Source organism: Triticum aestivum, chromosome 6B, assembly GCF_018294505.1.
Source record: "Triticum aestivum cultivar Chinese Spring chromosome 6B, IWGSC CS RefSeq v2.1, whole genome shotgun sequence".
Taxonomy (NCBI): Eukaryota; Viridiplantae; Streptophyta; class Magnoliopsida; order Poales; family Poaceae; genus Triticum; species Triticum aestivum.
Window position 1 is genome coordinate 99,458,220 of NC_057810.1, and position 14,921 is coordinate 99,473,140.

The 14,921-nt window shown below is 45.0% G+C and overlaps 1 protein-coding gene across 1 annotated transcript; it reads right to left on the reverse strand.

Annotated features, from left to right (window-relative positions):
* Window positions 1-11,750: 11,750 nt before the first annotated feature.
* On the reverse strand, window positions 11,751-13,328 carry LOC123133657 (F-box protein SKIP19-like). Its single transcript, XM_044553097.1, has 2 exons — window positions 12,866-13,328; window positions 11,751-12,545 (listed from the first exon to the last, which is right to left on the reverse strand). The coding sequence occupies exons 1-2, from the start codon at window positions 13,285-13,287 to the stop codon at window positions 11,906-11,908; spliced, it is 1,062 nt and encodes a 353-aa protein (XP_044409032.1). The 5' UTR covers window positions 13,288-13,328; the 3' UTR covers window positions 11,751-11,905.
* Between the last annotated feature and the right edge of the window lie 1,593 nt (window positions 13,329-14,921).

The window sequence follows — 14,921 nt, forward strand, 5'->3', positions numbered from 1 at the left end:
CTTGCATGTAATTTAAAGATGACAAAAAAGAAGTGCCTACAATGGGTCATCTCTTAGCCTTATCTTTAACTAGCAAAAATGCTCGTGCGTTGCAACGGGAGTAAAAATACCTCACCAACCTGTTTTAGTCACTAAAAATTGCACGATCATGTTAATCGTGTTCAGACTCATCTACATCAACATGTTGTAGTTCAAATTATTAAATCTGACATTGCTTTGAAATAATAAAAAAAGTATTGTTAACTTTCCATCACTACAACAATCAAAATAGTAATATCTATCCATCTCTCTCACTGTCCCTTCCCTCTGTACAATAATGACATCATCACACAAATAATGGCAGCATCAGTACAAAGCAAAACCAACAAAATGTCTCCAAATCTCAATTCCAATATATGTATTGCCATGTACAAATTGCAGCCACAATCAACACGTATATCCTTCAACCTCGACCTAACCAAATCTCCATCCCTCCCTATCTTGATCTCGGTCTGGAAAAACGGGTGAGAAAGAACTATTTACCTGAGATAAAAAAGGCAATTCCCTAGTACATTAAAAGAAGCTATTGTGGCAATACAGGAGTTTATGGGAATCTCATATAGTCATGCGAAAACATCAAAGCCAAGTGATCTGCCAAAGTTAGGTGTGCCATTATGCTTGAAAAACTAAACAATCCACTTTCTGTCGTTCCTTACCTACTATTTTGCAAACTGGAAATAATGGGGCGGGCACAGGTGTACGTCAAAGGGGATCGTAAACCAAAATATGTTTAGTAAATCACCATACCAAAGCACAAACATGAGTATGCAAATTGTCTCCTCCCCGTCCGCCACTAAAATCAATCACGGTTGAAGTAGCTTGGGTCAAATCGAGTAGCATAGCATGTCCAGCAGCGCATGTGGATATGCTTTTTGCAACGAGATATTTGGCACACAAAACCGAGCTCCAGTACGAGGTATTGATGGCAACCGGAGCAGAGCACAGGTGATGACATCCTTGGCCACCCCGCGACCAAGCTTTGTCGATATGCCCATGAGTTGCATGCAACGTGTACAAAATAAAGATGTGTCTAGAAATTTGAAGCTAATTTACCACCAAAACAACTTTGTAAGTATAAAAAAATAATATTGGAAATACTTAAAAGTACAATTTCTATTCCATGTTGATGGGACAATATCAAATTCACAAAAAACATTTTCTAACGAATGAAGAGGCGCCTCTGGAAGGGAAATGAAGAGCCTGCCCAATAATAACAAAAACTAAGATATATGCATAGAGGATTACTAACAACAAAATGTGGAAATAACTCATTTTGGGCACTTCCAAGTATCATTTTTCTCATGTGCAGTTGAGGTAGCCGAAGTGTTGAACTCAATATCTGTGTCACAATTGATACTTAGCTGCAAATCTCTTGTTATGGGACATGCTATGGGTAATGAATTTTAATGATATTAGGCATGGTTTAAAACAGTAAATAGAAATATCTATACATGATTACGGAAAATACATGAAATATAACAACTATGAGTCTGCAACAACACCAGCATGCTTGTCTTCGATCAATGTGCAAGAACATCATACGTTTCAATGAACAACATTCACAATATCACTTAAATCGAACCTATTTACATCATGTGGCATCATTCTTGAACACTATGAATTCCAGTTGGATCAAACTAACATCACATAAATAAAAAACATATACTCCCTCCGTTCCTAAATATAAGTCTTTCTAGAGATTCAACTATAGACTACTACGGAGCAAAATGAGTGAATCTACACTCTAAAATATGTCTATATAGATCTATATGTAGTTCATCCTGAAATCTCTAAAAAGACTTATCTTTAGAAATAGAGGGAGTAGTTATTACGTATCAGAAATCATGTCAAGCAATAGCACAACAGCAAAAGTCCATGTTTAAAGTTACAACAGCAAGGGAACTTGATACTTGAAGGCTATACATTGTCAGATCATGTAAAATCTCATACTCATATTGTACTACAGCGTAATAGTTACAACAGCAAGGGGGTGTGCTACTTCAAGGCTATTCATGGTCTGATCATATAAAATATAATACTAAGTTGTACAACGGCGTATCTCGGGTGGAGCATAGGCAGGCGACGTTGAAATCCTACTTTCCTTTTTGTGAAAAATAATAATATATCTTCAACGCAATTGTAAGCGACACATATCAGACGAAAAATTGTAAGGAAAAGGGATAATGAAATCAATAAGGAGTTAAGGGTTTCATGATTTTAATTGAACACATTGTATATTAAGTAATTTTGCAATAGAGGACTCAAAAGATAATCTGATCTTGAGAAATATTAGAGAAAAGATAACAGATAGTCAGTTCAATTTGCAACTAAAGTTAAAACATATATATCATCTTCTATGTACTGTACAGGTTAGTATTAAGCAGCATCAAAATCAGCAGCTGTAGCACACAATCAGTGTCCTGAAGGGCTGACCCGAAAGCCGCACTTTCCATCGGCAAGTATGCACCACACAGATACACGGCTGCAGGCAGAGCACACACAAACACATACATAGAGCACGCCGTAACCCTGATGTTATCCAACAGCAGAGATCTTTCTCAACAATAACACAGGAAGGCAAGTAACAATACTCAACAAACCTTATTTCTCTATAGCAGCTGTATTAGTCAACAAATGTATATGACTAACAAAATAGTCAAAAAATTAAGTTTTTTTAGTACAATGAAAATATGGCATTGCTGCTTGTCCTCGGATACACCCTTTTATGGTAGAAAAATATTTGTATCTTTAAAAGGGCAAAGTAATATGTAAATACCAGCAAGAGAATGGAAAATAGGGCAGTATTGGCGATTCATGTGTGCAAATATGTACAAATGGCTTCAGATTTTCATGTACCATGTAACAGTCCATCAATGTGACTATAAATTCAGCCAGCCAAGTGGTGTACTGGTGGTGGTCGCCATAATCAAGGCAGTATGCCTGTAGATATAATAGAAGAAAAATGCATCAATATATTATTTGGGAAGCACCAAAATCCTTGATACCTGAGAACAGTACAGGCAACGCTGCACTTGATAGCTACACTGGAGAGGAAGAGAACTTGGCTGGTTGGCTGCTGCCGCCGCAAGGCACAGAGAGGAGATGACAACATGAACAGATGGTTGGCGGCAGCAGCAAGAAGAGTCTCCCTCAATTGCATATACTGGCGCAAAAAAGGAAGTGGAATTTACAAATTAACCAAGTAGATTTGTACGTGAACCACCTGTAGGATTTGGGGGAGGTTGTCGGCGAGCCAGGTGTCGAAGTCCACCGGTGACGACGGCGCTTCATGGAGAGGATGCGGAGGATCTCGGCGAGCGCAGGGCAGCCGGTGTAATCCTCCACGAGGGAGGCTTCACCGCTGCCGTCCGGCGGCGCGCGGCGGTCGGCGCAGAGTGTGGCCCGGTGGGTGCCGATTTGGCAGCGGAGGGCAGCGCGCGCTGCGTCGCAGGCGTCGCAAAGCGGAGTGCGCGGGTGGGGGCTCGCGAGCGGGCAGAGGTGCCTCTGCGGCGGCGAGTGGTGCGGCGGCGGCCGGCGGGATTTGGCTCGGCCTGTCCAAGGTCGAGGCCAAGAGCCAAGATGCGGACGGGTATATTTTCCAGCGAATCGTTTTTTCGTCGCAGATTAGTGATGGATTGCGGCTTGAATACATAAAATCACATGGCTTTTTATGCAAAAACGCCGCGACGGTGAACCCGGAGACCCAATCCGTGCTTTATTATTAGGGAGAGATAACTAGCTATTACTAAAAATGTGGTGAGACATATTGACAAGCCTTTCTTATGAGTTCTCTCTCCCCCACCTCATCATTTATCCTATGTGCCACTCCTAAAATAGCATCATTGTACATGCTCTAATTTGAGGTATCCGAATGTCGAATGCGTTTTTTAAGGGGTGACCGGTCACTGTCCACGGACGCGCCCGGGAACGTCCGCGGACGTTTGATGGGTCAGGTTTGCCAAGTCCGGGTGTAGATACTCTTAGTAACTAAAGTCTAGAGGGATTCCTTGAAAATAGTTATCGCATTATAGCGGTGGTTTTTCCCTTGGGTCTCATCTAGGTTTCCCAACTCCCGCGGTGGCGCTCCTGCTAGGGTTCCAATCCTACCAGCAAGATCTATCAATCCTCATGTCACGAAACACTCAGGGCCAATCTGGTGAGTGCTCGTGGTGCTTGTGACTTCATAAAGGGATTGCATGGCAGAAACAGAGACTCCTGCGCATGCGGCGCCCATGGGCGGCGCAAGCGGGAGTGCGGCCGTAAGCTCAGAGGACATGATCCGTTTATGATATTTTGTTGGATATATGGGATCTAGTCGAATTTAAGACCTTGTTATACTAGACTTAATTTGCATGCTATGTGTGGATGATTTGTGCTATTTTTATTCGGACTTTGATGAATATCTGCTTGTTTGCACGAATTTCATGTGATTTGTTAAAATGCGGATGCGGCTAGCATTGGACGGCAACCAGTCCGCGGACGGATGCGAGAGGATTTTTTCGGGTTGCCGTTGAAGATGCCTAACCAAGGAATGCTCTTTATGCAGCTTTACAAAGATCATCTGGGGTGGGCGCGTTACATGGCGTGCTCTTAAACTGCACCAAGTGTTGCACTTTGGGCGCTTCTTTCAATTTTTGTTTGTTTATTTCGCACGCGTTTTCCACTTTTTAGATGAATTATTCATTTTGTTGGCGATTTCACCGGTCTTTCTGAGCTTATAGACAATGAAAAAACATGTTTTTTTTTTTGCGAGAGGCACGATTTTGCTTTCGCGAGAGGCACATATTTGCTTTCACAAGAGGCACGGACATGCCTTTGGGAAACAGAATTTTTTTTTCCTTCCGCAAGAGGCACGAAAAAAATGCGCTTTTTTTCTGCTTCTGCGAAGGCTGACCATGCCTTTCGAAAAAAAAAAAATAATATGTTTTTTTCTGTCAGAGCCACGGTTTTGCCTCCATGAGAGGCACGACCATGCCTCTCGGAGACAGAAAAAAGACGCGTTTTTCCTTCCGCAAGAGGCACGGGTTTACTTCTCGTGGAGGCACGAATTTACTTCCGCGAGAGGCGCAATCGTGCCTCTTTCGAAAGGAAAAAAACGTGCTCCCGGTTTGGTTTTTTTGTCCTGTTTTTTCATTAAAAAAATAGCTCGTCAAAACCTATCGACATAAAGATCTAGTTTTGAAGATCACGACAAGACGAATCCAACGGTGAAAACAGTTTTGAGAGTTGGACGCACAGTTTAAGAGATTGAATAAACGGATCTATGAAAAAGAAAAAAAAACCTCATATTACGACAAATGGCGCACTGCATGTATGCTTCGTGATTAGTGATTTCGCGACAGGTCTAAAGATCAGCAAGACACACATCTTAAGTTTACCCCAATCTATCCTGAATGTATGCTTCGTGCGGAACTTTGTGTGAATGTACGACGTGCCCAACAAACGTCCAGAAGCTGACCTTTGCCTGATAGACTAAGTTTACATTTCACCAGAATTCATCTGTTATACAAACAACGGCTTAAGATTCATCTACCCGTCGAGCAAGAGGTCGTTTAGGCCCAAAGATTCCTGACAATCTTGTTTCAGGTACTTCTAAGACCATCAAGGCAGGTCTGCCGATCAGAATTGACGAGGGCACGCTCAGTCTGGTCATCATCTCAAACAATTACTACACGGACGAAGAAAGACCAAATGGATCAGAAGTGAACGGGCATGTAACCCAGTGGTTGCAGCTAACTTAGTAGTACAGGTCTTGGGTTTGACTTCTAGTGGGAACAGATTTAAACAATTCTACTATATCTAAATAGCTAGCTCCACTACTAGGGTTTCTCTAACTTCTTCTTGAGCCACATCATCCAAATTAATTTAGCCATTGGATATATTAAATTAGTCTACGTTAGCCATTGGATCTACATTTGGGAACAACTGCACGAAGCTCATGCACGCATGCATGCAATGCCTCTAGTAACTGACTTCTAAACATGCATGTGTCGCCATTTATCACATCGTTTATTTCATTCGTGATTCTGGACAGCGTATTGTATACTCCATCAGTCAAGCAATGAAATAATTGCTTTGCCGCTGCTGTTGGTGACTGCAGCTAGGTAGATAGCTCTTTCGATATTTTACTTTTCCTTTTCAGTATCACTTTCCTCTTTATATAAGAATTGGACTGTTGATCTCCCTTGGAGTATCGTATCGTTCTTTCCTTCCCTCGAAGGGAAGGCGATCTCGCCAGTGCCTAGTCGCCAGGGAGTTTCTCCGCCGCCGTCCTTTGGCGGCTCCCCTCCGCTGACTTCCTCGGTCGTTGGTGGTGAGGGGGGTCGCTGGATCCACGCGTGTGATTTATTTTTACTCTCATAGTTTATGTTTTTAGGCTGCTCATCGTCTAGACTTCGGCGACGGCGATGACGGTGCTGAATAAAGTTTCTTCAGATCCTACTTCGACAAGGTGATCGGTCCTATGTATCGTTGGGGATGGTTTGGAAATCAGTATGTACAAGTACGGATGGCGTCGCGGCGGCGGCATCCTCGTGGTGGATCAGTGTCCTCGGTGCTTCCTGCATCGACGCGGAGCTTGAGAGGTAGTCGAGGAGCGGATGCCGATTATGGTCTGCATCGGCGGCATCTGGAAGATGGTGGATCCTGGTTCGTGGTTTGTGCATGGTAGGTATGGTTTTCTCCTCCGACATCTTAGTCGTGTAGGGGTGCCAGATCTGGAGTTCGATGGCATGTTCGGGGTGTTGCCCCGGTCTGATTCGTTCAACAGTAATGGTTTCGCCTTTAACGAGCCACCTTGGAGGTCCGTAAAGCTGCATACCAGCGATGGAGCCGCGTCGAGCTCGGGTGTGGAGGTGATCCATCATTTTTTCCTTTGGTGGTTGTTGTGGTGGTGCCAGAGGCAGGTGATGGACGTTGGTGTCAAGCTTAGAGGTTTATTCGATCTTGTTTGTAATTTTACTTCTTGGCTGATATTTTTGTGCAATGCCTAGCGTTCGGCTATTTGTTCAGATTTGTCAAGTCGGTATGTACGTGACTTGTACTATGATCTTTATGATATAAATAAGGTACATATTACCATGCAAAAAAAATCTCTCTTGGAGTGGTTTCTGTACCGTAGCTTCTACAATCTCAAGTCTTGACCCGTCAAGGCACTACTAGAAAAAAGCCTATACACAGAATCTTACCAGCAGCGCTCTTTAAAATACCACGCTACTGCTACTTAGCAGCAGCGTGTGTCGCCGAAACGCGCTGCTGACTTGGAAATAGCAGTAGCGCGTGCACCGCATACAGCGCTACTGCTATAGTTGCCATGACCTCGCCCCCCCGCTAGCTATAGCAGTAGCGCACTTTACTATAGAGCGCTACTGCTATTCAGGTTAGCTGTAGCGCTTTTCGGCAAACGCGCTACAACTATCCCTACCTTATCCCCACGCGCACGACCGGCCCTCTCACTCACACTCTCACTCTCGCCCGCGTAAACCGTCGTCGTGCGTCGTCGCCGCCGCCGCCTTCGTCCGTCCGCCGCCGAGGTAGTCCCCTCCTTCCGTCCCTCCTCCATCCTCCTCGCACATCCTCCCTCCTCCTGCGGCCGCCCCTCCCTCCTCCGCCGCCGCCCTCCTCCCTCCGCCTGCGGCCGCCCCTCCTCCCTCCTCCACCGGCAGCCCTCCTCCCACCGCCCTCGACCTCGCCGCCCCTAGCTACCTCTCCGTCGCCCCCCACCCCCTGCCACTAGTTAGTACTAGATTTAGTAGTAGTAGATGTTAATTTAGGGTTAGCTAGTACTAGATGTTGCTTAGTTAGTACAAGATTTTTAGTAGTAGTAGTGGTAGTTGAACTACTTTAGTTGTAGTTGAACTAGTTTAGTAAGTAAATTAATAAACTAGTTGAACTAGTTGAATTAACAGAACTAATCTATTTTTAGTAAGATAATTAATATAACTAGTTGAACTACTTTATTTTTAGAAAGAACTAGTTTTTTTCTATTTATAGTAAGTTTATATTTAGTAAGAACTACTTGAATTAATAAAACTAGTTGAACATGTCATGTTTGTTGTTAGTGATAACTTATATGGTTTCAGGTGACCTCCGTCGTCCCTGTCACCGACCCCCTCCGACATCCCCGCCGTCGTCCCAGTCACCGACCCCCTCCGACATCGAGGTGAGACCAGCCAAATATCCTTATATATCTTGTGTTGTTGCTCAAATAGGATATGTGGTTGCCCAAGTGGCCGTTCATGTTCAGTTTACATCTCCGAGTGGCCTATGTTTTGCCGGAGTGTTGATTAATTTCCGTTCCGGCAAATTTCAGGCGCTCGATATGTCCTTTTTCAGCAAAGGTCATGCCGGATTTTGTCGTGAATTCTGGCATGACTTGTGCTAGAATATGTACAAGTTTAATCTTTGAATTATGATTGTAGGAAATGTCGTACTCAGACGACGACGGTCTCCCGGGGAAGTGTAGATGGTGCCACGATGATCGAGGTATGTGCGACAGGTTCGTTCGGCTGGACGAAGATCGGCGCTTCAGCATTAAGCTCGAGGATACCTTCGATTGTGAAACGGTACGCAACAACAACAAGTGTTTTTTTCTCCATTAAGCATGACTTCAACTATTTCAACGTCTAATTTTCATATTTTACAATTCGACTAGCTTATCCCATGCCATGCAAGACGCTATGTCTTGGAGAGGATGGGTTTTGAAGACCATGAAAATTTCAAAATAAAGAAAATACACCTAAGGACCCATCATGATATGGATTTTGAAGTAAATTTGTGCAATGCTCAGAGCGTAACCCATTTTGGTTGCCAAAATTGGGAAGCACTTTGCAAAATGTATGGTTTTTATGAGGGTATGATTGTCACCATGGATCTTGGTGATCCTGACAGCAAGGAAGACAATATGGACATTTGGGTTCTTGTTGATACGCTTCCGATTGTACCGCTATGTGAGTTTCTCAAACATATTTATTAACTAATTTATATTGTTTATTTCAAAATAGTTGATAGATTATTTCCATTGACAGCTTATTTTGATTCTTCGAAGACTGTGCGGAAGATGGTAGATAAAACCCACTACACCGAAGGCACCCAATTAACGTATAAGGAGAAAAATCATCTGATTGCATTTTGTACTCTTCTTGAGAATTACAATGACTATTATCGAACTCCTCCAAATTATGGTGAATACGTGCCACTAGTGCATGTGTTGAACAACGATAACTTCTCTGGAGATACCCTGGTAAGATTTTTTACTATTACGACATCCGTGCATCTTTTGCATACTTCTAAAACTAGTACATCATTGCTAACTACGAAGTTATTATTATGTTTTTCAACAGAAACTCCCAATGGATTGTGTGCCTCATCTGATGTCTCTGCATGGTCGCCTCTCAGTTCTGAACATACTGCCAGGTAAATCTACGGAGCCCACCTGTGCATATCGGATTTCTAAAACCCGTGAACACATGATCATCAGAGAATGGAAGAAATGTATGGGCATTCACAAGGAGGTTCTTGGAAGTAACATTCAGCGAAAGGCAAGAATTGGAGACAGGCTAATCTCCATTCTCCATAATGGAGAGTCAGGGGCTATCTTGTTTTTTGTTATTTTACCTTAGAAAATGTAGTAGGTCTTAATCGAATGTAATAGGTCCTATGAGGTACAATATGTTTATTATGCGGTAATGTGTTAGAGTTGATAATGATGATCTTGAGGAGGTGTTATGTGATGTCAATGATGAAAACGATGATATTGAGGAGGTGTTATATGACAATGATGTATTATGATGCTAAGTTGGTAATGATATGATGATGATGATGATGATATTATTATATCATTGGGTGAAAGAACCGCGGATTAGTTTCAAGTGGATGGACATCCACTTGAAACTAGTCCACGGTTCTTTCACCCCATGATGTAATAACTCATTATGATGTAAAAACAATCTCTAAATTCCTGTTGTATGAAAACTTGTGTAAAGGTGTATGAATACAACATGAAAAGAAATAAAATACTAAAAAATAGTAGTACCGCGGGTAAGGAGAAGTGCTACTACTAGTTACCAGTAGCGATGTTCTGATGAAGCGCTGCTACTAAGTCAATTTAGCAGTAGCGTGGGCAAAGACGCGCTATTGCTAAGCATTAGCTGTAGCGCCTTATCAGTAGCGCTCCTGCCCGTGCTACTGATAGGCCCAAAACCCGCGCTGCTGCTAGGCTTTTCCCTAGTAGTGAGGTGCTAAAGTAAGTTCCCTTATCTATCAAACATGTTATAGAATCTCCATCTTTCCCATATATCTTGCATGCCATATCTATTGATGATAAAATTATTTTCCCATGTTTACAAAATAATCTGACGCGGTCATTGGATCCAAAACCTTACTATTTCATTCTGTATCAAGCATATGAGGCTTTAAGTTACACGAGAAAACTATTACTACCATCGGGCCTATTTGCCCATTCAATTATTTTCATGCATATTGTGCATGCATATGACAACAGTTGTAATGTGTGTTTTAATTCTTCCTTTCTCATACCAGGATAATACAAGAAATCCCGCAGCAACGCGCGGGGTATTTATTAGTAGTCAAGAAAGAAGAAGACCTTGAAGGGCTCGGAGGCTACGAATGGTCACATGCCCCTCAAGGGTCACCCTAGTCTACAACTCGAATGCCCACCTACAATCTGGAGTGCATCGCCATCTTGGGAACAAGACGAGGACTCCTCACCGTATTATGCTAGGAATTGTATGTGTATGGCATATATCAACCAACCCTGGTTAGCTACCAAATCCAAATGTAGCATAGGAAAACTCCGCGACCGACTCGGGACTTGTAACCTTGCCTCATCCACCTATATTAGACCCAGCAGGGAACCCACCGATAGGTCCCTTATTCTAGCAAGATATCTAATGTGTCAACCCCTATATGATCTTGCGATCGACTCCCTTGTAAATACAAACCCTAGCACTCACACGAGGATAGATTACTATCAAAGACAAGTAGAAAGTAGGGTATTACCTCGACCAAAGGGCCTGAACCTAGGTAAATCTCTCTTTGTGTGCACCATTTGGTTCTCTGATGTGCGTGTTATCCTCGTATGGGTATTGTTGAGGAAATGCAACGACACTCATTTCTCACATGTACTCTTGGAGTCAAGGACTTGCTATTTGATGTGCAATGGGAAAATGCAAATTGTAAAGATTCAATGTTTCGGAAAAAATATTGATATGAACCATCCCAAGATTATATTCCCTCCGTTCCTAAATATTTGTGTTTTCAGATATTCAAATGGACTACCACATACGGATGTATATAGACATATTTTAGAGTGTAGATTCACTCATTTTGCTCCGGATGTAGTCACTTGTTGAAATCCCTAGAAAGACAAATATTTAGGAATGGAGGGAGTATAAACAAATTAAATTAACTAATATTAAAGTTTTCTCAGATGTGGTATGAGATGTTAGAGTTTTAAGTAAACACGGGGTTACAATCTTCTTGGGTTTACAATATGTTTGTGCTATGAACAACAAACAATGAATGTTGTACCCGAAGAAGATGGCAAAGGTTACAATTGATCATATGGTAAAGAAAGTTAGAAACGAGATTGAAGAACACTCATTTAGCATATTCACTTCACAAGCATCTAAAATTAACGACTCGGATAAAATGATTGTCGCCATCTCTCATTTCTATTAGTTACTGCATAGTATATATTTGAATGATGAAACATTGATCAATTAATAATGCGTGAGTCTCATGGGGCAAAACTAAAGCAACAAAACATTAACCACAATTGTGCGAGTGTGCACACATTCCAAAAGGGGACAACTTCATCAAGACATTACACCTCTAGTATATCGTTTCATCTACTTAGATACCTACGCATGCTCTTGATGTCAAGTATCTTCTCATGCTTGTCGAGATCTGCATTGTCAACATCATCACCATCACCATCGCCAAGATTGTAGTGATAAGCCTCATAGTCATCGTCGTCGTATTTTGAAGAGGGCACGTGATCACAACAATCACATAGTGTAGGCTTGAAGCGGTAATACGCATAATGAGTGTCATTGTAATAGTCACTCCAGTACTCGTGCTCATCGAAGGTTATCCAGGAAAATCTCGCGCGTAGGTTGTAATCCATAGGAGAGCCACAATCTCGCATGTTTAGGTACTTTAGATCATGGCAGTTGTTAAGGATGGCTGTTAGCCCTTCTTTGTCGAGGACAAAACCAACAAGATGCAAGGAACGTAACTTACGCATCCTGGCAACCGCAAATGCTACCTTGTTACCATTTTCATAGTACCTTCCAGTGACAAGTCTGAAATGCTTCAATAGTGGGCAGGCTCTAGCAGCAATTTCAACCACATCCAATGTATACGTTTTTGAAAGCAGCGTAATTTCGAGCTCCTCAAGAAGAGGCAACATCTTGATTGCCTTTGCAAATCCTTTGTCAGAGATAAGGGTCACAATGAGATGAAGGCTTTTCAACGAGTGGGCCCTGCAAGTTTGCATCAGAAATTATTATTTGTGATAAGTACGTAAGTATGATATTCTCAACTCTCAAGTATGCATAAGCAACCTTCTGTCCTTCGAAATAAATTTGACATTCAAATATACACAGAAACGACCTTTCCTCCTTTAAAGAATAATGCAATAAAAAAATCTCAAAAGACAATGGTAATTGGAGGGGGCAAGAGAAGAACACTCCCTTTTCCCTTCGATTTATGCGAATTGAAGTCCCAGCTAATCGAACAAGGGAAACCTAATAAGAGTACGAAAGAGATCGGGGTGATAGTGGAAGGAAATTAAATCTCGTACCGCTCGGCGAGAAAGAGGAGGGTGTCGTCGTCGACGTGCTCGCACACGAGGGTCTCGCACTGCCCCGCGCTGAGCCGCAGGGCCTTCCGCACCATGGACCTGGTCTCCAGGTTGAACATGGGGGGGTAGGACCCCGGAGCGTACCACAGGCCGCCGCTCAGGTCGATGCGGCGCCACAGCTCCAGCTCCTCCCGCGCGACGCGACGCCAGGAGCGGCACACGCCCGTCACGCCGCCGAGCAGGAGCTCGGCCTGGTCCAGCCTACGGAAGATGCGCGAGATCAGGTCCGGGTGCAGCTCCGCCCAGTCCCTCTCCGGCAGCGGCACCGGCGTGTACTTGAACACCGTGACGTGGAACGCCCGTGCTCTTCTCTTGGAATATCGACGGCTTCGTGGTGCCGCCGCCGGCGGTGACGACGGCATCGAGATGCGGAATTGTGGTGGGAGTTAACGACGAGCGAGCATGTCGCTGACCGAGCTGGCACTCTCTCCGATCGATCGATGGTTTTATAGTGTGCGAGCGGCAGGTCGGTTACTGTTTTCTTGGGCTGTCTTAGACCATCTCCAACGGACGCCGAACCTGGCGCGCGCAAAAAACAGTTTTAGTGCGCGCCCATCGTCTGGTTTGACACGGCGCGCTGCGCCCGTTCCAGCAGCCGCGCTAAAATGCAACGCGCGCGCGTCGCTCCAGCAGCGCGCGCTCGTTCTACAAACTAGAAATGTAGGCATTGAGAAAACAGAAATTTTAAAAAAACTAGATAGATTGCATAGATTTTAAACGATACAAAGGTATTTTACATCCGAAACATAGATTGCATAAATAAAAACGATAAACGATAAAAAACATAGATTGCATTAAAAAAACTACTCTAAGTCGCTATCATCATCACCACTATCATCCTCGGCGATGTCGTCCGAGGTAGTTAGCCAGATGTCCAGCCACCGCTTATCGTTCGGCGTGAAGAACGACTGCCCACCTGCTGCAACGAGGTCGGACTGCGCATTCGCCAACGCCTTCCGCCGACGCTTGTCCAACCGCGTCGCGCGGCGCCTTCGCGTGTCCTCCTCGCGGCGCCTTGCCCAGTAGGACTGCTCGTAGGCGACGTCCTCCGGATGGCGCTGGCGCCACTCCGCCATGACCCGCTCGTCCTCCTGGGCGACGAGGAGGCGGCGTTGCCGCTCGGCGTGCTCCGCACGGTCTTCCGCCGTGTTCAGACGAGACAGAGGGGCGAAGTTGAGCGCTTGCTGGAGCGTGTACACATCTTGGAAGTTCATCTGGCCGCGTGGCCGGCCTAGGCGCCACGCCGCCGCGTCGTACGCGCTGGCGGCCTCGCGCGCCGTCCCGTACGAGCCGAGGCCGAGCCAGAGTTCGCCGGAGCTTATCTCCGCGGAGTAGCTGCCGTTGGGGCGCAGGCGGACGCCGCGGTAGCCGGACGCTCCTCGGCGGCGCGGCGGCATGGCGGCGCGATGGTGGCGGGGCACTGGAGCTGCGCGTCGGTGGCGGGGCGCTGGAGCAGCGCGTGGCAGAGAGGAAGAGGAAGAGGAGAAGAGGAAGCGTGGAGAAGGCACGTGGCGTGCGCAGCACTTTTATAAGCGCGCGCGAAGCGGCGCGTCAAATCTTGCGCGCGAGCTGACGCCTTTTTGCGCGCGGGCGCAAACGATTCCCGCGCGCGCTTGTTTCCCGCGGCCGCTGGAGCGCGGCAAACCGCCCCGCGCGCGCTAAAAGCTGGGTTTACCCCGCGCGCGCGTCGTTTGAGGCGGCTGTTGGAGATGCTCTTAGGTCGGTTGCTGGTTAGCATCAATTTTCTCACAGCCCGTTTGTGATGGGCCAGGCCTACTGAAGGGTTTCGTAGTAATTTCAAAAAATTTCCTACGCACACGCAAGATCATGTGATGCATAGCAACGAGGGGAGAGTATTGTCTACGTACCCAACGCAGACCGACTGCGGAAGCGATGACACGACGTAGAGGAAGTAGTCGTACGTCTTCTCGATCCAACCGATCAAGCACCGAAACTACGGCACCTCCGAGTTCGAGCACACGTTCAGCTCGATGAC

What these genes read in the sequence shown, in the direction of transcription:
- LOC123133657 (XM_044553097.1), bottom strand. Translation starts at nt 13,287, where the DNA reads ATGCCGTCGTCACCGCCGGCGGCGGCACCACGAAGCCGTCGATATTCC. An exon ending in CTCCTCTTTCTCGCCGAGCG is followed by an intron (nt 12,546 to 12,865) that starts GTACGAGATTTA and finishes GCAAACTTGCAG; the next exon opens with GGCCCACTCGTTGAAAAGCC.